The following is a 24,159-nucleotide window of genomic DNA, read 5'->3' as shown; positions in this document are numbered from 1 at the left end:
TTCCTCCATCCTTACACCCTGCAGCTGGCTTAACTGCTGTTATTACAGCATTCCAACGCCGGTGGGGCTGTGGTGCACACAAAACATTTATTCAAAGTTCAAAAGATAACTGTTTATCAACATTTAATTTATCAGAAAATATTCTGAATAATTCACCTGTCCAATATATTTTGGCAGGGGACAAATCCGTTCTTGAAAGCACACTCTCAATAGAATTATTTTGCTTAAGACTTCGTTGTAAAACAAAAAAATAAAAACAAGCGGAATCAGTGTATGCTATTGCTTTACACGCCGAATCGCAGAACGGATGCTGGAGATGACATTGGTACACGAACGCAGAGTAAAAAAATAAAGCAGAGCATTTCCAATGTGAAGGGTAATAGTGAAATGTTTGTATCTTAAACGGACTTCCGGTCGGTTGTAGGCAGCTTCAGAAGTCAAGTGAAGGGGTAGACTCACGCGCATCGCCGACCTGTTTACAGATACAAAGTCTTGCGTTTTTTGGTTGACGTGTGGTGCTATTTTTAAGTTATGGCTGATTTAAAACTCGAGTATTACGGTAAGCTAATGCTTACTTTTTAAAGTTTCCCAAAACGCTTGCTAAGTTAGCTAGCACTAGCATTGCCATCTACTCGTACCTACTTCGCCACAACAAACACTTTTGGGGTTTTCTTCGACTCCAGTAAACCGAACTGAAATGGCATGCAGAGAAAAGGGTATGTAACACGTGTACTGACACTATAATGCAAGTTACGAGACTGTTTTGTTTATTATAAGCGGCTAGTTAGCTTTATTAGCTTGGCATGTTTTGTGATTCGAGTTGTAAACAATTGCACGTGTCTCCTTCTCAAACGAGCGACGAAACTTACGTCTTTATAAAAAACAAATACTGGCGAAATACTCATAATTTAACATGAAGCTCATTCAACACGAATGAATGTTTTTGTAAAATCTTGCGTACTTAAAAGGTAATGACAATTGTGTTTACCACTACAGGTAACATCTGACTTTGGACCTGCTCATTTTTTCCCAAAACATGCTTTCTTTTTTGAATTGCTGGCTGGCATAGCAGGGCGTATCAGCCTGGCAACACATACAACCTTGGCAACCAGTCGGCACAGCAATCCACCACTTAACTCAGTACTGTAACTACATTATCTGAAGCAGATGGAAACATTGTAATAGACTTGTGTCCGGTGTTGTGCCCAAATCCGACTCCTCTGCAGATTCCTCCCCCCCTCGCGTGAACGCGCATTCTGCTATTCTGCTGCGCTTCCAACAAAAGCGATCATATTCTATATAAAACGCTTATTAAAACAATAAAGCGAGCTAATTATAACAATTGGGAGATCCTAGTCTATATAACGCGTTTATTTAAACAATAAAGCGCGATATAACGCGTTTATTTAAACAATAAAGCGCGAAGCGCGATCGTATTCTACAAATTGCGTTTGTTAACGCGGATGCAAAAGTCACCAATGTCAATGTACGCTATGATTTCCGCGATCACAACTAATTGTACACAAATAATATTTATTTGATTTACTATAATATCCGTATGTAATGTCTTTTTTATTGTGAATGAAACCCTGGTTGCATTGGATCCCGCGTTGTAAACAAATAGTTTTTTTTTTCCATTTAAAATCGGACTTCCCTGCCTATACTGTTTGCAAAATAAGACACGCTTTAAACCTTATTATGCTCTTTGGTTTTGGGATCCAACTACAGAGGAATACCTCCACTATGCGATGTGTTACTGAATAGGTGTTCGACCAATCTAGTTCGTTTTTATTACTACTATTAATAATAATAATAGTAGTATTATGAAAAACGTCTGGAAGTTTTCAAATTCACTGTGCTGACATATTGATGCCACAGAAGGTTACTCTACAAGTTACAAGTCTGTGTCTCCAACAGAGTCTGTTTTAGCAGGGGGGGGGGATTTGGGCAGGCAAAATCCTCCTCCCCCCCCCCCTGCTAACTCCTGAATAAAAACTCCAAACGACCCCAAATTCACTGTGCTGACTTATTAATGCCACAGAAGGTTACTCTAGAAGTTACAAGTCCGTATCTCCAACAGAGTCTGTTTTAGCAGGGGGGGGGAGGATTTGGGCTGGCAAAATCCTCCCCCCCCCTGCTATCTCCTGAATAAAAACTCCAAACAACCCCAAATTCACTGTGCTGACTTATTAATGCCACAGAAGGTTACTCTAGAAGTTACAAGTCTGTATCTCTAACAGAGTCTGTTTTAGCAGGGGGGGGGGGGAGGATTTGGGCAGGCAAAATCCTCCCCCCCTGCTAACTCCTGAATAAAAACTCCAAATGACCCCAAATTCACTGTGCTGACTTATTAATGCCACAGAAGGTTACTCTAGAAGTTACAAGTCTGTATCTCTAACAGAGTCTGTTTTAGCAGGGGGGGAGGATTTGGGGCAGAAATGCCTGGCCAAAATCCCTCCCCCCCTGCTAACTCCTGAATAAAAACTCCAAATGACCCCAAATTCCCTGTGCTGACTTATTAATGCCACAGAAGGTTACTCTAGAAGTTACAAGTCTGTATCTCCAACAGAGTCTGTTTTAGCAGGGGGGGAGGATTTGGGCTGGCAAAATCCTCCCCCCCCTGCTATCTCCTGAATAAAAACTCCAGACAACCCCAAATTCACTGTGCTGACTTATTAATGCCACAGAAGGTTACTCTAGAAGTTACAAGTCTGTATCTCCAACAGAGTCTGTTTTAGCAGGGGGGGATTTGGGCAGGCAAAATCCTCCCCCCCTGCTAACTCCTGAATAAAAACTCCAAATGACCCCAAATTCACTGTGCTGACTTATTAATGCCACAGAAGGTTACTCTAGAAGTTACAAGTCTTTATCTCTAACAGAGTCTGTTTTAGCAGGGGGGGGAGGATTTGGGGCAGAAATGCCTGGCCAAAATCCCTCTCCCCCTGCTAACTCCTGAATAAAAACTCCAAATGACCCCAAATTCCCTGTGCTGACTTATTAATGCCACAGAAGGTTACTCTAGAAGTTACAAGTCTGTATCTCCAACAGAGTCTGTTTTAGCAGGGGGGGGGAGGATTTGGGCTGGCAAAATCCTCCCCCCCCTGCTAACTCCTGAATAAAAACTCCAAACGACCCCAAATTCACTGTACTGACTTATTAATGTCACAGAAGGTTACTCTATAAGTTACAAGTCTGTATCTCCAACAGAGTCTGTTTTAGCAGGGGGGGGAGGATTTGGGCTGGCAAAATCCTCCCCCCCCTGCTAACTCCTGAATAAAAACTCCAAACGACCCCAAATTCACTGTACTGACTTATTAATGTCACAGAAGGTTACTCTAGAAGTTACAAGTCTATATCTCTAACAGAGTCTGTTTTAGCAGGGGGGGGGGGAGGATTTTGCCAGCCCAAATCCTCCCCCCCTGCTAAAACAGACTCTGTTGGAGATACAGACTTGTAACTTCTAGAGTAACCTTCTGTGGCATTAATAAGTCAGCACAGGGAATTTGGGGTCATTTGGAGTTTTTATTCAGGAGTTAGCAGGGGGGGAGGGATTTTGGCCAGGCATTTCTGCCCCAAATCCTCCCCCACTGCTAAAACAGACTCTGTTAGAGATACAGACTTGTAACTTCTAGAGTAACCTTCTGTGGCATTAATAAGTCAGCACAGTGAATTTGGGGTCATTTGGAGTTTTTATTCAGGAGTTAGCAGGGGGGGAGGATTTTGCCAGCCCAAATCCTCCCCCCCTGCTAAAACAGACTCTGTTGGAGATACAGACTTGTAACTTCTAGAGTAACCTTCTGTGGCATTAATAAGTCAGCACAGTGAATTTGGGGTCGTTTGGAGTTTTTATTCAGGAGTTAGCAGGGGGGGGAGGAAGATTTTGCCTGCCCAAATCCTCCCCCCCCCTGCTAAAACAGACTCTGTTGGAGATACAGACTTGTAACTTGTAGAGTAACCTTCTGTGGCATCAATATGTCAGCACAGTGAATTTGAAAACTTTCAGACGTTTTTCATAATACTACTATTATTATTATTAATAGTAGTAATAAAAACGAACTAGATTGGTCGAACACCTATTCAGTAACACATCGCATAGTGGAGGTATTCCTCTGTAGTTGGATCCCAAAACCAAAGAGCATAATAAGGTTTAAAGCGTGTCTTATTTTGCAAACAGTATAGGCAGGGAAGTCCGATTTTAAATGGAAAAAAAAAAAACTATTTGTTTACACCGCGGGATCCAATGCAACCAGGGTTTCATTCACAATAAAAAAGACATTACATACGGATATTATAGTAAATCAAATAAATATTATTTGTGTACAATTAGTTGTGATCGCGGAAATCATAGCGTACATTGACATTGGTGACTTTTGCATCCGCGTTAACAAACGCAATTTGTAGAATACGATCGCGCTTCGCGCTTTATTGTTTAAATAAACGCGTTATATCGCGCTTTATTGTTTAAATAAACGCGTTATATAGATTAGGATCTCCCAATTGTTATAATTAGCTCGCTTTATTGTTTTAATAAGCGTTTTATATAGAATATGATCGCTTTTGTTGGAAGCGCAGCAGAATAGCAGAATGCGCGTTCACGCGAGGGGGGCAGGAATCTGCAGAGGAGTCGGATTTGGGCACAACACCGGTCGATCGTAACAGAACCTCGTCATAAATTGGATGTTACCTGTATAGTGTTTCATGCTGTGCGCTCATTATTTAAAAATGGGCTCTCGGCTCAGGAGTTCATGTCACGTTTTCTGCTTAAATGTAAGTATTTTCAGGTATAATTTGAAGGTATTTTTTATATTGCTAATTATCCTACTGTGATACAAAGCACAACATTTTATTTTGCTTTAATAACTTGATACGAAATAATATATTTACCCTTTGCACACACATGACCTAACCACGAGATGACACCATGACGGACGGTGTTATGCTGAGAAATGGATCCCTGCCGAGATTTGCATACCCTCGCTACTATCACCACTTTTACCTCGTTTTATCTCACTTTTGGGAATGTAATGGCGAACATATAACAAAAACCACTTTGTCTTTCATTTATTGGGAATGTAATACAACTTAAACCATTCCGTCTTTGTATTTGTTGTGAATGTAATCGAACGGTAATGTACACCGTATACAAATCACTTTTGAGAACTGTTATGCATTCTACCGTAAAGATTATTATGCCGAAATAAGCTTATTATTATGAAATAAGCTTTATGGTAGAGTGCATAACAGTTTCAATGCGAGCGATTTGAATAGAAAAAGGCAAAATAAACATGTTACCTGCTCAAGAGTGATTTGTATACGGTGTACATTAACGTTCGATTACATTCACAACAAATACGAGACGGAATGGTTTAAGTTGTATTACATTCCCAACAAATGCAAGACGAAGTGGTTTTGGTTATATGTTCGCCATTACATTCCCGAAAAGTGATATAAAACGAGGTAAAAGTGGTTATAGTAGCGAGGGGATTCAAATCTCGGCAGGGATACATTTCTCGGCATAACAATGGCAGTACCAGTAGTAAACAGTGCGGCATTTGTACTTTGAACCAACCTGTTTCACTTTTGAGCATTTTGAAAATTTTACTATGGGGAAATTATGCTTTTTCAACTGTACATTAATTTCCCATTTTATCCATCGATAATTTGACAATTCAGTTCGGCGTAATAAGTTTTATGGTAGTGCACATAACAGTTTTCGATAAATGTGATATTCAGGAGATTACTGTTTTGAATCGCTGCTTAATTGCAATTAAAGCAGCCCGTTTAGGTAGTAAGAAATCGCAACAGTAAGACTCTAACATAGCTAGTTAGCAATAGCTAACTTATTGTATTGTCATTGTTATATTGGCCGATTAAATTGAGTGTCTTTGACATGACTCGTACCTACTTAACATGAAATTGCTCGGAAATACATGAAACGTGCATTGTCTCTCAAATTTCGAACCCGGCTTAGAACCTTTCCCAATGCACAGCAATAAATTACTAGCACAAAAAGCTGTGGTTATATTCTTCTGTCGTTGTCGTTGATATTTGTTTCAAGTCAAATACTCATTCAAGCACTGTCAAGCCATCCGTCATGGCTCTCATTCTGCCACTGAAGGAAATGTAATGTCATGTGCATAGAGTCCATTATGTCCTTACTGTACGTTTTTAATCCATAGCCACTACTGTTCCACAATATACCGTGTAAACTCCATTAAACTATTTTTTTTACTTTGTTCAACTCAATAGACGAGTAGGTTATTCATACTCAATAAGGTAAAACAATTATCTGATATGACGAAACTTTAAAGTCATGATTTCTAAATCAGACAAGCAAAATAATTGCTTCGCCACCTTTTGGATAACAAGCAATTAATAAATTAATGCAGTCAATTTATACAACATGATCTTGTTTTATCCAATGGGACTGTGGGAGTATAATTCAAAGGCTTAAAAAGGATCGTAATGCTTTACAGCAGGGACTGGAAGTTCCCAATCATGTGTGAATGGAGTCCATTCGAGAATAGAGCATATACATTTTCCCTGTAGCATAGCACTAGTGAATTGTAGTTTGTTCATATTATATATATATATATATAAGTTTGAGTCTACTACCCTGTGTGTGACTTTAACGACTTATGATATAGTTTGTGTTTATTACACTCAGTATTCCAGTCTAAGGTACTCCAGAAGCTTTACCCTGCAGCCCCTAAATTGGAGAAGGAACCATCTACATCATGCATACATTGGAATGCTGTGATGAATAAAACACAATTGAAGGGAAAAACCCCACACCAGGATATTCCTCACAGTAAGAGTACTTTTTTTTTACCTTTTTTGTTGTATTGGATATGATTTAATGCCCAAATTAACATTTTCTTTTAGTTGATAAAACAACACCAGAGGCAAATGTTGGAAGCAGACGGATTTACACGGTTCTACCTCCTCCTGAGGACTATGATGCAGATTCAGTGAAATCTGTTATTCTACCACTACTTGAAAATGGTTCAGATAGTACATCTGGTAAGGGATCTAAATATATATTTTAATTTGATAGACAGTATATATCATAAAAATAAACTCAACACTATCTGCAATATTTTACCTTAGGGGGTGGTCTTTATTTGTACATTTTACGTATAGTGTCTTTTTTGGGCACGGCACCAAAAAAACATTGATAATTGAAATATTTGCATTAAAAAAGCTTTACAATACAATGATAACATACATAAACATGTGCCCAAAGGAGTAGGCTTTTAACTGCTATCTCTTATTCCCTTTATTCTTGCAGAATAGACATACTCAAACAAAAAAAAAAAACAGAACTCTACCCCACAAAAGGGTAATGAGGAAAAAAGAAAAAGTACCTTTCAGACCTGCATTTATATCACTAGCGATTACTATAACTTATACTGTAATGCCCACAAAAAAACTCTTGATATATGAATTATCTTTAGCATATTTATCAAAAATACCTAGAGTATGGATTTGTTTAAATTGATATAAATTAGGGAAATTTTTAAGGTAGTCATGTAAGTTGTTCCATCAATAAATACTTTTACAGGTGGCACAATGAGAATATTCAACCAGAGTGTTATTGATTCTCCCTAGACGATGAATGTCTGCTCCGTAGAAAAACTGTTGAAATATTTGTCAAGAGTCGATGTTTAATTTGTTTTAAATACTAATCATGTAAATTTAGGTTATCTATATCTTTAAGTTTCAACATGTTGGGTTTAAAAAGAAAAAATGCCTAGCATTGTGCACAATCCTAATCGCCTTCCTCTGTAGTCGAAAAGGTACTTGTATAAATGCTTCGATATGTATTTCCCCTAATTTCTATACTCAGGGTTCGTACGGGTTCTTGAAATCTTGAAAAAAGTTTGAATTTTAATGTTAGGTTTTCAAGGTTTTAAAAGTTGTTTTGGGTGAAGAGCTTATAAGTCATTGAAGTTTTGCCATATTTCTTACATGTCTGCTTAAAAATGACACTGACACTCCTGGTTCGGTGGCTTCGCCTTTGCCACTTTAGTATTCCCTTGTCATTAACAGCAGCCGGCATTAGTTTATATGGCATTGTCCTATGAAGCTGGATTGCCACAAGAGGACAAGTGCGTGCTACATATAATAAACAGGCCACGGTGGACTATCACAAGGATTCTGTATCAATTGTAGGTATTCCTTATGGAAGATATAAACGATTAAGGTTGCATTTTCCAGTGGTAAGTTGTAATGGGAAGAACTTCTTGTAGCTGAAAATGTAAGCATTTTTACCCAACTCACATCTGGGAAGAGATATGTTTCAAAAATTATTTGCACACGTGTTGTTTAAATACACACATATTTGCCATTTGCTCAAAATCTATGAATCATATGTCTTCATAAATGCACGTACAACATGAAAAATTGCATATGGTAAATCACAGATATATTTGTGGATTCGCAAAATACATGATTCCCACTGGACTTTGCATTTTGAGTAGTGGAGAAATTGGAGAATTGATTTTGAAAATCCTTAAAAAGTGCTTGAATTTGGCCATGAAAAATGTTCATACAATAACTTAAATCAGGCAAAATTAATCTGTCATTATAATTTTGAAACACCGAGGAAAAGGCCATGAATGTTTGGTTGGGGCTTGAATTCACTCCTTATGATTTTCAAAGCCCACCCTTTACAACATTTTTTGTAGAGAGGACATTTTTATACCCGTAGATGTCTTTAAACTATTAAATAGTCATACATTTTAATATATTTTTTTACGCATCGAACTGTGTTTGTTTCCATCTTCGCACCAATTCTCTGAATTATCAAATTTTAATAACCGTGTTGTCTCATTTCACACCTCGCTGTACTTAACTCCATGCCTAATGGTGAATCCCACCTGACGTTATTTGTTTTACCTCATTGAACAGGATATAATTAGGCGGCAAGGCAGCATCTGTAAGCTCGTTTTAGAATATTTGTCTGTCTAAAATTTCATTGGCCATTATATTAGGTACACCAGTGAAAAGTGTTTGATAGGGGTGTCAATCAAAATGATCAGGAATTTTGATATGGTGTTAAATGATGCGGTAAATAGGTGTACAAGTTCCGCAACAGAGGGCTTATAACAGGGCTTAGCAAATTCTTGAGTTGCAGGCCATATTGGGTTGAAAAAAAAAATGGCCAAAAAATGTATTTCATTTTTTGTATCCATTGATTCGGTCTCAAATCTTGGACCTTGGCAATGTATAGGGGAGAAAAGATGAAAAAGGCATCTCAAATTTTTCTCACTTCTTTTGACCATTTGATACATCTCATATTGTTTACATTTTTTTTTGGGGAGGGGGTGTTTGAAAATGGCTGGCAGGTCACATGTGGCCGCCTTCAGGTTGTTGTATTATCACCCTTGGTTTATAATACAAAATAAAAAAATGTCACCAAGTATTTGACACCTAAATAGAATAAAACACATTTTCCCGGTGTTCTTGAGTATAGTAGTAAGAATAATAATCATTATTTCTCATCTTCAATGTGTTGATATCAACATGTGAGATATCTGGTTGATTGCAGAATATTACCCTGACTAATTTCTTACCTGTGGCTTGCAGAACATATTACACAGGCGTGCAGTGAAGAGTTGGACCAAGATGATTATGCAAATGAACAGAAACGAAGAAAGAAAAGAAGAAAAAAGCGATTGAACATTTCTGAAGATTCTGAAGGAACAGCTTCAAACGTTGTATCAAGTGATGTTAAGAATCAGAACAAGGGGGATGACGAAGGGGCCCCCATTAGCCGGAACAAGAAAAGGAAACTGAAGAAGAAACGACACAAAGAGAAGATGCTCTTATTGGGTTTGGTCCCTCGGGCTTCTGCACTGGAATTCACATACCAAAGACAAAACAAGGATGAGGAGGATGCCAAAGAAGATGCAGTGGGAGTTGCTGAGGTTGCAGATTTCCTCAGGGCCACAATGGAAATCTATAAGTCTGATTGTGAGTGCATTATAGATTTAACCTTTATTGGGCATTCACCTAAATCTCAATGTTAGGATAGTGTCATTTGACTATGCGGCGTCTTGTTATCATTTAGCTTTACTGGGTAGAAAGAGGATTCCTCACCTGCCTGGTGTTTTGGAGGATCTTTTGAGCAGTATCACCAGCGGATGCAGGCCAGCTTCTCTTTTGGAACAACTCCACACTCTCAAGCTTTGTGTTCAACACAAGGACACACAAAAAGTGGAAGAGGCTCTCCAGGACCTCTACAGAACCACCCAGTTGGACACAGGTAAGCAAAGAATGTGTTTGAATACGTGAGGCAAAGTCCAAACGGGCCTGCAGACCTGACATACAACTTGGTCATTTTGTGTTTGGGGCTTTTTATTTGGGTAAAGCACAAAAAAACATCTACCACAAATTAACAAAAGAAAACAACGGAATAGTTGCACAAAAACAGCTATGCAATAAAACAACATAATATATATGACATGTACCCAAAGGGAATAGGCAATAGCAGCTTTGAACTGCCTCTAGTCATTGTTTTCCTGCAGAAAGGCATATTCAGAATCAAAACGATAATGTGTAAGCTTGCAGCAATGTGCCATCGATTTAATTTCAAGCTAATCTTACAAATATTTGGATATGTCTCTTTTTGTGTACCATTTGTCTCTTTTCTAAAAGTCCACAGATTTTTGCAGTACCAAAATGTCCCCGCTAAAAACAAAAATCGAGCGACTACTTTATTTTTCTTTTACTATATCTTTCACCTGATTCATATTGCCAAATGAAAAACGTACTTGTAATGTACAAAAATGTCTAATATGGCAGATGATTTTCTTTTTCATTTAATAATATATTTTTATTCATACCAGAAAAGCTTTTTAAATATAAATACAAGGGCTGCAATTCACGATTATTCAATAATTGAATAATCTGACGATTATTTTTTCGGTTTATCGACAAATCGGATAAGAGAAAAACATTGATTTTCTCTTCTTTATTCAAATAAGGAAATTTCCAAAACTGAATATTCTACAATATTAAGCAATTTAAAAATCAGTGTTTGTTAAATGACACACAATATACATACAAATGTATGCTATGTACCTGTAAATATAGACTTTTATATTAAGTGTAAAAAAGGCATTTAGTTGTTTAAGGGACATGAATGAGCTTTTGGAAACAGAAGTCATTGCAAATCTGAAAACTCACGAATCAACATTTACATTCCAAATCAATGTTATACACTTGCAAATGTATAAGATATTTTTTTTAAAAAGTGAAGTGCAAAAAAATTGTTAGTATTATTGTTTGAAGAAACGTGAGCTTTTGGAAGTAGAAATAAATGCAAATGTGAAAACCCAGTAACATGATTTTCAACATTAACAAGCAAAACGTAACCACTATTCTCTCACTCTTCCTTCTTTGAGAACTTAACATTGCAATGCAAGAATGTGAGCATGTCAATGAGGATAACATGAGGATGCTCTCAGTGATGACAGATGCTTGCTGTGGTGTGTGCAATGTCTCTTTCCAATCATGAAACTTCATTGTCATTGTTTGCTGTTTCCTAATGAGATAAGAAAGTATATTATGAGTATTACAGTTTGCAATTACACAATAATCAATCAGACTTTGCCAGAAAAGTAAAACCTGATACTCCATCTTAAACCTATTAAAAGCATTGTGTGCAAGTTGAGCTTTTTTTATATAAAGCACAATTAAACCCCGGTTAAGCCTACTCCCTTTGGGCACATATTTATGATAATATTGTATTGTTAAGCTTTTTTTTCTTGTGTTTTGTGCAAATATTTTTTTGTTCCCTTTTGTTAATTAGTATTTGGTACAATTTCGTTTTGTGCTGTGCCCCCCAAAATGAACTGAAATAAAAAGTATCACACTCACACACGTGTCATTAATGAGATAACAAGCAAAGGCTAGCACATCAATCGAGTAACCAGAGACTAACGTTACATTTCCTCATTTAATCACTCCCACTTTGCCTGAAAATAAAACTTGATGCTCAATCTTACCACCATTGTGTGAAAGTTGAGTTTTTTTGTCAAAAGCACAATTAAACACTGCTTAAGACGATTTAAGTAAAAGAGGTATCTCACACACACGCACACACACGGGCACAATCAGTTAAAAAGCAAACGCTATAATCAGCTAGCTGCCAGGGACGAAAGTTACATTACCACACTTAAAAAAAACAAATTACAAACAATAAAAACAAATAATGTAGTGGCTTACTCTGCTACTGAGCTCCCTTCATCCTTTTGGTTTTGATTGCTGCCTCACATTCTTGGTGCCCGTGTTTCCTATCACATTTGCAAAGGTTGCAAGGGACACATTTTTTTTGTGAAGTGTGGAGTACTGCCATACTTTTGCATACTTAAGTCAAACTGTTTTCTATGTGTCTGTCATGTCTCATGAGTTAAGTTTACCGTAGTCTTTAAAAATAGCGTCTTAGTTTGCATTCCACCTCGCTGTTATGCTCGCTGACATCACTGGCTCTGCGGCGTGCTGAAATTGCGCGACGCAACGAATCGATGAACTAATTCGTTGCCAACACTTTAAATAATCAATTTTAATCAATTTTATAGATTCGTTGCTGCAGCCCTAATAAATACTATTCCTGAACAATGAGGAAAACAAATCTTTAAGATGACCAATTTGAACTTATTGCAGATTGCACTATATTTTTAATTTAGGCTGATTTTATTTTTTAACTAAGATCATATATACACAGTTCCGGGTATCTTTATCATCTATTGTAGAAAATATAGTTATCTGAAACACTTGTGTTTCCTTTCGTAAAAAAAACATTTATTCCCTAAAACATTATTGTTTGAAAGTCCTTTCTTTGTTGCTAAGGAGCATTGTTACATGCTACAAAAATAGCCTTCCCTGAACTCCTTCCACAATATTGGAACAATAGGGTTATCCAAGTAATCTTGGCAGATTAAGGTTTAAAGTAGTTTAATCCAACCCCCGACTGATTAATGTTGTTAAAAGATCCATGTAAATGTTTTTGTCATATACAGTATGTCACAAAAGTGAGAACACCCCTCACATTTCTGCTGAAATGTAATCATTGAGTTTAATTTAACAGCACTCAAGAAATATCGCTTTGACACAATGAGACGTAGTCTGTGTAAAGCTGTGTAAATTTATTTTTCCCCTCAAAAAATTCAAAATAAAGCCATTAGTAGCTAAACCCCTGGTAACAAAAGTGAGTACACCCTAGAGTGAAAGTTCCTGAAGTTCATTATTTTGTGTGGCCAATACGATTTTGCAGAACCATCTTAATCCTCCTGGCCATGGATTTCACCAGAGCCTCACAAATTGCCACCAAAATGCTATTCCACAGCTCCATGTCAACATGACAGAGCTGGAGCATTATATTGAGATCATATGCCTCTCCACCTTTCGCCTTGGATCCCCCAAAGATGTTCTATTAGTTTTAGATTTAGAGACATGCTTGGCCAGTCCACCCCTTTACCCTTAGCCCCTTGAGAAAAGCCTTGGTCATCTTAGAAGTGTATAAGGGGTCATTGTCAAGCTAGAACGTTGCCCGGTGACCCAGTTTCTGGAAGGCGGGGATCATTCGTTGCTCCAGTATTTCACAGTACATGCTTGAATTCAAGTTATACTCAATGAAATGCAACTCCCCAACTCGAGTCGCACTCATGCAGCCCTAAACCTTGAAATTCCCAACACCATGCTTGACTTCAGGCACAACACAAACATGTTTGTACTCCTCACCTGGTTGCCGCCACACATGCCTCACATTATCTGAGCCAAATAAATTAATCTTTGTCTCATCAGACCAGAGGATATCTTTCCAGTACGTCATGGCCTTTGTTGACATACTTCTTTTTATTGTTTCAAAGCAATGTTTCTTTAGTGATGTTCTATTAAACATTATAATGAAATATCTGCAGAAATTTAAGGGGTGTACTCACTTTTGTGACATACTGTATCTCATGAAAACACAGACAAGGTGAACAGTCCAAAATGGCTGCCATTGCTTTAGTGGTATTGCTCAGGCACATCTTCTGCAGAAGTTTCCACTTGCCTTTGTCTGCCCGAGCCTGTCTCTAATACCATCCACACTCTTATTTCTGTGTGGGTCACCAGCCCAAACCTGTAATAGCTTGCCCTCCTCAGCCTCAGCCTCCGCCTGCACATTAGAGAAAAGATCATGCCTAAAGAAATCCACCTCGACCCAACCAAGGCCAAGCCCGACCAATTACCGTATTTTCCGCACTATAAGGCGCACCTAAAAGTCTTAATATTTTTCAAAAGCTGACCATGCGCCTTATAATACAGTACGCCTTATATATGGCTCAATATTAAATCGCAAGGTCTCGCAACTTACGCAACAGCCGCCGACTCGATTTCCCCCCGAACGTGGAGTAGTCCGCGGTGTATGCTGGGATTTATATACCGGCATTTCATTGGCTAACCAAAGTGTCAATCATCATTTGAATCGATCGCTATTGGCTAAAGTTATTCGGAGCCTCGGATAGGCTAGAGGGCCGAAACAAACCCTGCAATTGGCCGAAAAAGATGTGTCAATCATCCGTTAAATCGATCGCTATTGGCTGAAGTTATTCGGAGCTTCGGATAGGCTAGAGGGCCGAAACAAACCCTGCAATTGGCCGAAAAAGAAGTGTCAATCATCAGTCAAATCGATCGCTATTGGCTGAAGTTATTCGGAGCCTCGGATTGGCTAAAGGGCCAAAACAAACCCTGCAATTGGCCGAAAAAATGTGTCAATCATCCGTTAAATCGATCGCTATTGGCTGAAGTTATTCGGAGCCTCGGATTGGCTAGAGGGCCAAAACAAACCCTGCAATTGGCCTAAAAAGATGTGTCAGTCATCCGTTAAATCGATCGCTATTGGCTGAAGTTATTCGGAGCCTCGGATAGGCTAGAGGGCCAAAACAAACCCTGCAATTGGCCGAAAAAGATGACTGAATAGCAAGCTTGCTAAACTACGCCATAAAGAAACATGTTTCATTAGTCTGTATCTATAAACATTTTACTCTCCTGGATTTACTTCACTCACGGTTGTAAGAAGACCATGATTGCGTATCATTATTGAACGTGAGAACTTAGGTGAGCTATGCGGCTTTATATTTTCCCGGTATCTTGTTTTAGAACGATCTTGATGTTGCTGTGATGAGTTGAGTGAATTAAACTCAATTCCAAGTGTTTATTGTCATATGCACAGTAAAGTTGCGAGCGAAAAAGAAAATAGAAACTAAGGAATGGTTGGCATTTCTTGAATCCCAAGTCTTTAACCTTCCGAATGATATTTGGAACGATGCATTTGAGTGACATCGTACGGACACCGCATCTGCACGTGTCTATGACACGTATTTGCTTCTTTGCAAGCTTTTAGAATGTTAAGGGGGTAATCAGTATGACTGAATCCTCTGACTGTTTTGTCCACGTTCCCATTGTAGCGCCTTATAATCCGGTGCGCCTTATCTATGGAAGATATAGGACCAAAAACTATTTTTTGGGGGTGCGCCCTATAACCCAGTGCGACCTATAGTGCGGAAAATACGGTACCTTGATTGCAGGAACGAACCTGAAGCCATATCAAAATTTCACATTTTATTTTTGAGTACTCTGGAAAAAGGGAAGTGATTTCATACCTGTCAACTCTTACATTTCCCCTGTATTTTATAGATTTTTGATCATTTTAAATTGTGTACGGTGTATAACATTTTTGTACGGAGGGGGGGGGATGTGTTACACCGATCTCGTCTTGCCCATTTCGTCTCTAATCCGTATAGTCTCAGGCACTGGTGGCAGATGACATTATTGCAGATTCCTTAAAATGAGTCTGAAAAATCCTGCACTGCTCCGATAATAAGCAATACTACATTTACCGCATGTGGGCAAAGAACTAAGAAAGATGCTCTAAGAATTGTGGTGTTTTTTTTCCGCTAATGGAATTTTTTACACAAGTTATTTTTGTTTTAATTCGACATAGTCTGTGTTGCTGTGAGTAAAAAGTACCGTGTTGTGTTTGTAAGGTTTATTATCGCTGAAAAGGGGCACTTGCAATAATTAATTAGGGGGGCTATTGGCTGAGATTGACAGTTATGTAATCTACGATCACAAATTAAAGCCTGTCTTTTGTAACAGAATCTCAGTTAAACAAGACTGTATAAACATTTAAATCTTTCTGTGTCTGCAGAGGTTATATTAACCAACAATATTTCATCATTGATGGATTTTTTTTAAAGTGTTGACAGGAATATTTTAAGGCCTTCCGTCATTTTGATGGTTTGGAAATTGGGCCATAAACCAGAGCAACAGTATGTCTTTATCAATCTATCGCATAACTTAAAATAAGAGAGACACCAAGAAGAACAACAGTGTATGGCCGGCAAGAGCCAAAACATAGTTTCAGTGTTCATTTTACCTCTGAAAAGTGATGGGACTCGCATGCTCAAAAATCTATGGGTCCCAACAGAGATCTATGGGTCCCCAAAATTTTGTGTTATCGAGGTTGAAATAGTAAATTGACAAAAAACATTATATAAATCTATATATTCATTCAGTTTCAATAATCACAGTTTATTGGTAATACAAATCAGTTATCACTTCAAGATTTTTCAGTTCACAACAATATTTTACATTATACAAAATCATATTGCTGAAATAATTCTATTAATCTATAGTCTTTTGTTTATTTTCTTTCATTAAATCGTTCCCTTCAACACACTAGTTTTCCTTGCCTCCGGGATCTTCCGAAGAATTTATCTGCCATTTTTCCCTGCCGGAATTATGCCGTTGTTATTACTTTCTGCATTATGTTTCGACTTATTACCGACACTGAAGAAATTACCAATTTTGTGTTGATTTTCACCTAATACTGTTTTTTCGGAGGCATACTCATACCTGTCAACCTCCACGGCTCCATGCACTTACAAACTGTCATATTTTCCCTTACAAAATACAAAAAAAAAATCTTACACCATATTTTTTTTAAAACGTGTTTATGTAGTTTAACATGTTATATTGTACATGTGTTTCCTTACATCATATATTGTTAATGAACATTTTGTTGTGAGACACTGAGTTGCTCGACATGAATGAAGTTTATCATAAAAAAAAGTTCAAAATGAAGTAGGTTGGACGTTCACTGTAGAAGGAAGAAATACATGCAAATATAATTAAGTAGAAAAATACATTTTCTTATTCAAATTATTAATTCATTTTCTGCATTAAATTATTGTTGGTAATATACTGATTAAAGGGATAACCACAAACCTGTCTTTTTTCATTTTCTCCTTTTATACTTCCTTTTTTTCTTAACTTATTTATACAACATCATCATTCGTAATATAATGCATCAAAGCAAGTGAGCCGTTTGAGAGCCGGCTCTCTTTAATGAGTTGAGCCGAAAAAGCCGGTTCTCTAAAAAGAGACGGACTTCCACCACAACAATGACGTAATCTTGTTTTCCGAGGTCTGCGTGCAGACGAAAACTCGAACCGCGAGACCAAAACAACAATGGCGTATCTGCCTGACAAAAAGTTGAGTGCGGTAAATATTTGTTAAAAAAAAGTATCTGGTAATAATGACAATTTTGTGTCAAAAAAGTTGCGTCCCAGGGACGCACGTTGATATGACACAATGCGTCCCCAGCAAAAATGATGCGTCTGGGACGCGGGCAAACGAGAACACTGTAGTTTTTTTGTTTTTTTTAATAGAGTAAATATCGGTTTTTGTTTTTTTGTATCCACACAATGTTTTAGTATACATTTTCAGAAACGGATGTACCCTATTTTCTGCACTATAGGGCGCAACGGGTTATCGGGCGCACCCCCAAAAAGTAGTTTTTGGTCCTATATCTACCATACATAAGGTGCACCGGATTATAAGGCGCTACAATGGGAACGTCGACAAAACAGTCAGATAGTTCAGTCAAACTTATTACCCCCTAAACATTCTGAAAGCTTGCAAAGAAGCAAATATGTGTCTCAGACATATACAGAAACAGTGTCTGTACGATGTCACTCAAATGCATCGTTCCAAATATCATTCGGAAGGTTAAAGTCTTGGGATTCAAGAAATGCCAACCATTCCTTAGTTTCTATTTTCTTTTTCGCTCGCAACTTTACTGTGCATATGACAATAAACACTTGGAATTGAGTTTAATTTAAAAAAGACCCATCACAGAAACATTGATATCACTCTGAAACAAGATACTGGGAAAATATATAATAATAATAATAATAATAATTTATTTGTATTGTCATTCTGTGTAACAATGTACACAGAACGAAATGTCGATTGCACCTGACCCGTTGTAGCGAGCCGATGCAGCCGCAGCCAACAGAGGGCGCCGCCGACCACTTTTTAAGTCTTAGGAATGACTCGGCCGGGGCGCGAACCACCGACCTCCCAGTCTCAAAGCGGGCGCCTTACCATCTAGGCTACTGAGCTGGTTATAGCCGTAGTAGCTCTCCCAAGTCGTTGCGTTCAATAATAATGTGCAACCATGGTCCTCTTATATCCGTGAGTGTAGTAAATCCAGGAGAGTAAAATATTTACAAATACAGAATAGTAAAACATGTTTTATCTATGCCGTAGACAACCAAACTTGCTATTCACATTCATCTTTTTCGGCCAATTGCAGGCTTTGTTTTGCCCCCTTTAGCCTATGCGAGCCTGTAAATGATAAAAAGGATCCGCCTTCTTTACCTCCGAATAACTTTAGCCAATAGTGATCGATTCAAATGATGATTGACACATTGGCTGGGAAATGAAACGCCGGCATATGTATCCCGGCATACACCGTAATTAATATTTTATTACGGACAGAAACCAAAATTGGAGTCTGCTTTGGGCTTGGGTTTATGATCTTACCTCTGCTGCACATACTAGCCCTCAACTTAAAACATGTACTTGAATTCATCCTCACATCTGATGCATTGTTATGTGTGAACCTGGCCTCAACCCTTGGCAAAACGGTTTCCTAATAGGATTAGGAGAGGCTAGTCAGGGGTCTGCTTGTTTGTGTTCGCCTCAGAAGGTGCCACGCAAGACACGTAACAAGAGGATTCGATGTCGAAACCCACATCTGTCCAGTCACATGGGCAAGACTGAACCTTGAGAAATCCAGACTGTTGCCAAGCCTGCTGTCATATTTTTTCTACTTTTCTCTTTGTGCACCTGCTTTGAAACCGCATGAAAGCTGCTCCAACATGCCCACGGTCTTCTTGGCGCATGAGTCATCCCCATGTCAGTGTTTCATAATGCAAATCCCCCCCAAAATCTTTATCAAAGAATCAGCACATGAACTATGTTTTTGGAAGTGTGCCTTTTGAAAGTTTTTTTTTCTACTGACTCATTTTTTTAGATAAAATTATTTTTAGTGAATGGTTTGGCCTTCTTATCAGACTCATAAGTTTTAAGTGAAGAATTTTGGCCCACTCTTTTACGCAAAATTGTTTCAAATCTGCCATATTGAGGTGTTTTCTAGCATGAACTACCTGTTTAAGGTTTTTCTTTTCACATAGGGCCAGAAAACCCTAGATTATTTTTGTGCCTTAATAAATAGAATGAACATTTAAAGACTACATTTACCATATTTCCTTGGGTTGTTTCTGTGTAGTATTAAAATTGGTTTGATGATTTGAAACCTGGGCAGTACGGCAGCACAGTGGTTAGAGCATGTGCGGCACAGTTCTGAGGTCATGAGATCGAACCTTCCTGAGTGGAGTTTGCATGTTCTCCCTGTTCTTGCTTGGGTCTCCTCCGGGCACTCCAGTTTCCTCCCACATTCCAAAAACATGCACGTTAGATTAATTGGCCGGTCCAAATTGTGCCTTGGTGTGAATGAGTGAGTGAGTTGTCCGTTTCTGTGTGCCCTGCGACTGGCTGGCAACCAGTTCAGGGTGTCCCCTGCCCACTGCCTGAAGACACCTGGGATGGGCTTCAGCACCCCCCACGACCCTAGCACGCAGATTGCCAGATTGTCCTACACAGTTTTCCCTTTCAAAATATTTTCTATGCTGTGGAATTTATCTCATAAACTGCTTGACTGCTCCACCAATATTCAGTTTCTGCATACAAATTCTTACTGACAGATTTTCCACAACAATTTAGCTGAAAAATAATTTAAAGCTCTTTATCCATTTTAAAGTTAAATTCCCTGACAAACACAATTTGGTGTTTTGCTCTATTCACCTGTCCGTGAGAGTTCCAGCTTTAAGCCCTAATGAAAAACTGTTAGGATCCCTTACTTTTTTTGTTTTTTGTTCTTTTGTTTTTGGTCCAGCCCTGCTAGCGATAGTGATACATTTAGCACGTAACAAGCTAAACTCAATTTGAAAATCATGATTAAAAAGATGTTAAATATTTAACATATATAAGTTAAAAAAAAAAAGATAATTCTGCACTGCTTACCCTCAGTAGGGTCGCGCACGGCAGCACGGTGATTAGCGCATGTGCGGCACAGTTCTGAGGTCATGATACAGATAATGGATGGAAGTTTAAAAAAAATTAAAAAAACATTCTGACGCCAGACCTCAAGTCTGGTCTTTGAACACAACTTAAGCCAAAGGCAGAACACTCTTGGGTGATGTGTGTTTTTTTTTCAACCAAGCTGCTTTCAACTGACACCAGATTACTTATTTTATATGTAAAAGCCTCGCTATCGCGTTAAATATATAATACATATGCCTGTCGTTTTTCTCAACCTTTTTTGAGACAAAGCAAACTTTTTTATCAAGAAATCCAGATCAAAAGTGAATTCCTGGCACCAGTTTTATGTTGTTTTTTTTAAAACCTTAATTCATTAAACTGCCTTAATTTATTGCATTATTTTATTATTATTATTTATTAAAGTTTTTTTTTTTTTATCATCTGTGTTTACTATGGCCCGAACGGTAATAGGGGTTGTTCATTGTGGTTAATAGTTATGCAATAATTTTCAATGTTACTACATTTTTATAATTTTTATTTCACATAGTTTTACTATATTTTTGTCCTTTTTCCAAGGGTGGTGGGGGGATAATTAAAGTAAGCCAAAAATTGACTGCCAGTAGAACTTTTTAAAAAAATTTAATTGTAAAAAAAAAAACAATTAACATTCAAATAAGTTACTTGATATTACTCAATACCTCATGAGCAGATAATCTGTATACAGTATTTAAAAACATGGTAATCTGCTGGCTCCTACCGAGATGGACAAATGTTAGTTACTCGGCAAATCACTGGAAGAAAGCAAAGATACTGGACAATGGCTTTTCTTTTTTGCAAAGATAAAATGGGGCCATTTCCTGTGACACACTAGACAAGGTTCTGGGAGCACACTAGTGTGCCCCGGCATACTGGTTGAAAAACACAGGTTTATTGTAAAAGGCTTGAAATACACATAATTTTTGTTCTTTTAATGTTATCATTCTAGCACTTAATTACTAATTCAAGATTTATTTTATTCAATTACCATACTTTGTTGTCTTTTTGTTTCAGAGGAAACCACTGCGATTGCCACGTTGTTCCAATATTGGATAACAGATATTCTTTCCACCAAGCAACGCGATGAGACAGAATCTGAGACGCTTAGTTATACCTCAACACAGTGTAAGGAATAACTCAACTTTTTGTATGTTTTATATTATGCTCTTTATGTGATAGTCACGCTGTTGCGGGGCTGGGCGATTTTGTCCAGAAATCAAACACGACTGGTTGATTCGATTTTTGCCAAAAACACTGACACTGCTCTATGGTGGCTTTGCTTTCCCATTGCATTTCTTCTTCACCTTGTGATTAACCTAAACTGGCATTAGTTTACGCGGCATTGTCCTATGAAGGACAAGGGGTTGCTACACCTAAACAGGGCACTATGAAAAGTGTCTTCTGTCCAACGATTATGTATCAATTATGGACATTTATTATGGGACATGCACAAAATGTGTGTTTTCCAATGGTAATAGGAAAAATTTCCTGCAACTGAAATTGCAAGCTACATATTCATTCATACATATACTTATAGTCAATTTTACCCAATACCAATATGGGGAGATATTCTTTTCAAAAACGGATATATTTCAGATTTATTCAAAATGTAAAAATCATGTTTTGATAAATAAAGACTCAAGATTAAAAATCCCATATGTACATAGCAGACATATTTGTGACTCTTAAATACATGACTCACGCTCACGATTCGATCTTGTAATGGTATTCGAGGAATTGGAAAATTTAGCTTTGAATGTTCTCAAAAAGTGCTTTAAATTGGCCATGAAAAAGCTATATGAACCCAGAATATGAGACAAAAATCACATCTTACAAAGTGAGTTTCATTTTAAGATTATCAACACCTTTTACAAATACTTGCGGCCGCATCTGCAATTTGCTAATCGTAGTCTAATTAATTCATAATTAAAAAAATGAACCACTAATACTAAAAGAAAAACCCCTCTTCTTTTGAAAATATCACCAGGACATTTTTTTTTAATCCATCCCTCCGTTATCTGCACCGTTTATCCACAATAGGGTCGTGAGGGGTGCTTTAGCCCATCCCAGGTGTCTTCAGGCAGTGGGCAGGGGACACCCTGAACCAGTTGCCAGCCAATAGCAGGGCACACGGAGAAAGACAACATACTCGCTTATTCACACCTAAGGACAATTTGGACAGGCCATTAACCTGACATGCATGTTTTTGGAGTGAGGGAGGAAACCAGAGTGCTGCTAGGAAACCCACACAAGCACAGAGAGAACATGCAAACTCCGCACAGGAAGGCTGGTAACTGGATTTGAACCCATGACCTCAGAATTGTGCCCCGGGTGCACTTAGCACTCAGCTAACATATTTCTGTTATTCTTCGGCTATTTTTCCATTCTGCAAGAGAGGGAAAACTAGAATTTGTTTAACCAGTTTAATGAACTGTAGTTTTATTGATCCATTATTGACCACATTGTTTTCATGTTGTCCAAATGAATGGAAATTGGTTACGGTTGTCTGTCTTTTGTCTGACCCCCCAATTACCAGTTAGGAAAATGTCAGCACCACAGGGAGATGTGTTTTGTTTCCTGTCATGACATTTAAAACTATCCAATGAATCAAAATGTTTTGCAGTTATAAGAAAAAACTTGAAATCCAATTTTCGACTGAATGTGAGGTACTCAAAAAGAATTAAGGCTTTTGCAACTACATGTCCCTCAAATATATTGAACAATTCAAAACAAATAATTTTGAAACTTTCCTGCAATATATCACTTGTTGCAAGTACTTAGCTTTATACTACAGCATGTTGATCAATGTTAAACTTTGAGCATCATTGCCCCGTGTGGAGCCAGAAGCTGGCTGCATTCTATTCTGGTGCATCTTTCCAAAGCTTGTTGCCAGGGGAGGAGTTCACGCGAAGGACAGAGAATTATCCCGGCCGGGGAGTGTCATTGTGTCATGTGGAGTAAGCGCTCTTGTCTTTTTCAGAACTAACGAGCACCAGTGCTGCGATCTGAGTGAGCTTACGTAAAGTGGTGGGTAAAAATATTTCATCACCTGTTTAGTGTGTGGATTTCTTCACAATTTTTATTTTTTATTTTTAAATTGATTTTAATATTTAACAGATTCCAAGTCAAAAGTAAATTTAGGGGAAAAAACACAGTTTAATAGAAATACATAAAACAATTTAAACGATTGTGGGCAAGTTCAGCTTTTTTTTATAAAGCAAATTAAACACCGCTTAAAATTATAAGTTTAATAAGGGTGGGCATTTAAAAGCCTCAACTTCAGCCTACTCCCTTTGGCCACATATTTATGTTAATTTTGTATAGTTCATCTGCGTTTTGTGTGCGTTTGGTGCAAATGGTTTGTTGTTTCCTTGGTAAACTATTAATTTATACTGTTTTTGGTGTCGTGTCCAAATAAACTTTATTTATTATTTTAACTGAAATAAAAATATTCTTGCTCACACACACGCAGTAATTAATTCAACTCGCTCTCTTATGCTCGCAAACCGGCGCTGTGTGTGACTCAACTGACTCTGCGACGTGCTTGGTGACGCATAAATCGTGCGACTTAATGCATCGATGAAATTATTTGTTGCCAACGCTTTTAATCATCAATTTTAATGGACTCTATCGATTTTATGTTGAAGCTTTAAACCCATGTAAATTGATTGAAATATGTTT

At 37.8% G+C, this 24,159-nt stretch overlaps 1 protein-coding gene across 4 annotated transcripts; it reads left to right on the top strand.

The window, feature by feature from the left end:
* Positions 1 to 404: 404 nt before the first annotated feature.
* On the top strand, positions 405 to 23,505 carry erich1 (glutamate rich 1). 4 transcript variants are annotated; one of them, XM_088354490.1, is made up of 7 exons: positions 408 to 559; positions 6,668 to 6,811; positions 6,886 to 7,023; positions 9,592 to 9,978; positions 10,076 to 10,270; positions 21,493 to 21,603; positions 23,459 to 23,505. In XM_088354490.1, coding segments are annotated over exons 1-7 (1,005 nt in total). In that variant the 5' UTR covers positions 408 to 531; the 3' UTR covers positions 23,461 to 23,505. The 4 variants fall into 4 exon arrangements, with proteins under 4 accessions (XP_088210617.1, XP_088210615.1, XP_088210616.1 ...); XM_088354491.1 differs by lacking the exon at positions 21,493 to 21,603 and having other exon boundaries at positions 405 to 559; XM_088354489.1 differs by lacking the exon at positions 23,459 to 23,505 and having other exon boundaries at positions 407 to 716; positions 21,493 to 21,614.
* Positions 23,506 to 24,159: the final 654 nt, after the last annotated feature.

The sequence above is a fragment of the Urocampus carinirostris genome, chromosome 15 (genome assembly GCF_059441175.1).
Source record: "Urocampus carinirostris isolate Australia breed hairy pipefish chromosome 15, RoL_Ucar_1.0, whole genome shotgun sequence".
Taxonomy (NCBI): Eukaryota; Metazoa; Chordata; class Actinopteri; order Syngnathiformes; family Syngnathidae; genus Urocampus; species Urocampus carinirostris.
The sequence above is the reverse complement of the archived record's forward strand: the minus strand, read 5'-3'. Positions and strand labels throughout refer to the sequence as shown.

What these genes read in the sequence shown, in the direction of transcription:
- erich1 (XM_088354488.1), top strand. Translation starts at nt 532, where the DNA reads ATGGCTGATTTAAAACTCGAGTATTACG. An exon ending in TTTAAAACTCGAGTATTACG is followed by an intron (nt 560 to 6,667) that starts GTAAGCTAATGC and finishes TATTACACTCAG; the next exon opens with TATTCCAGTCTAAGGTACTC. An exon ending in TGGTTCAGATAGTACATCTG is followed by an intron (nt 7,024 to 9,591) that starts GTAAGGGATCTA and finishes TGTGGCTTGCAG; the next exon opens with AACATATTACACAGGCGTGC.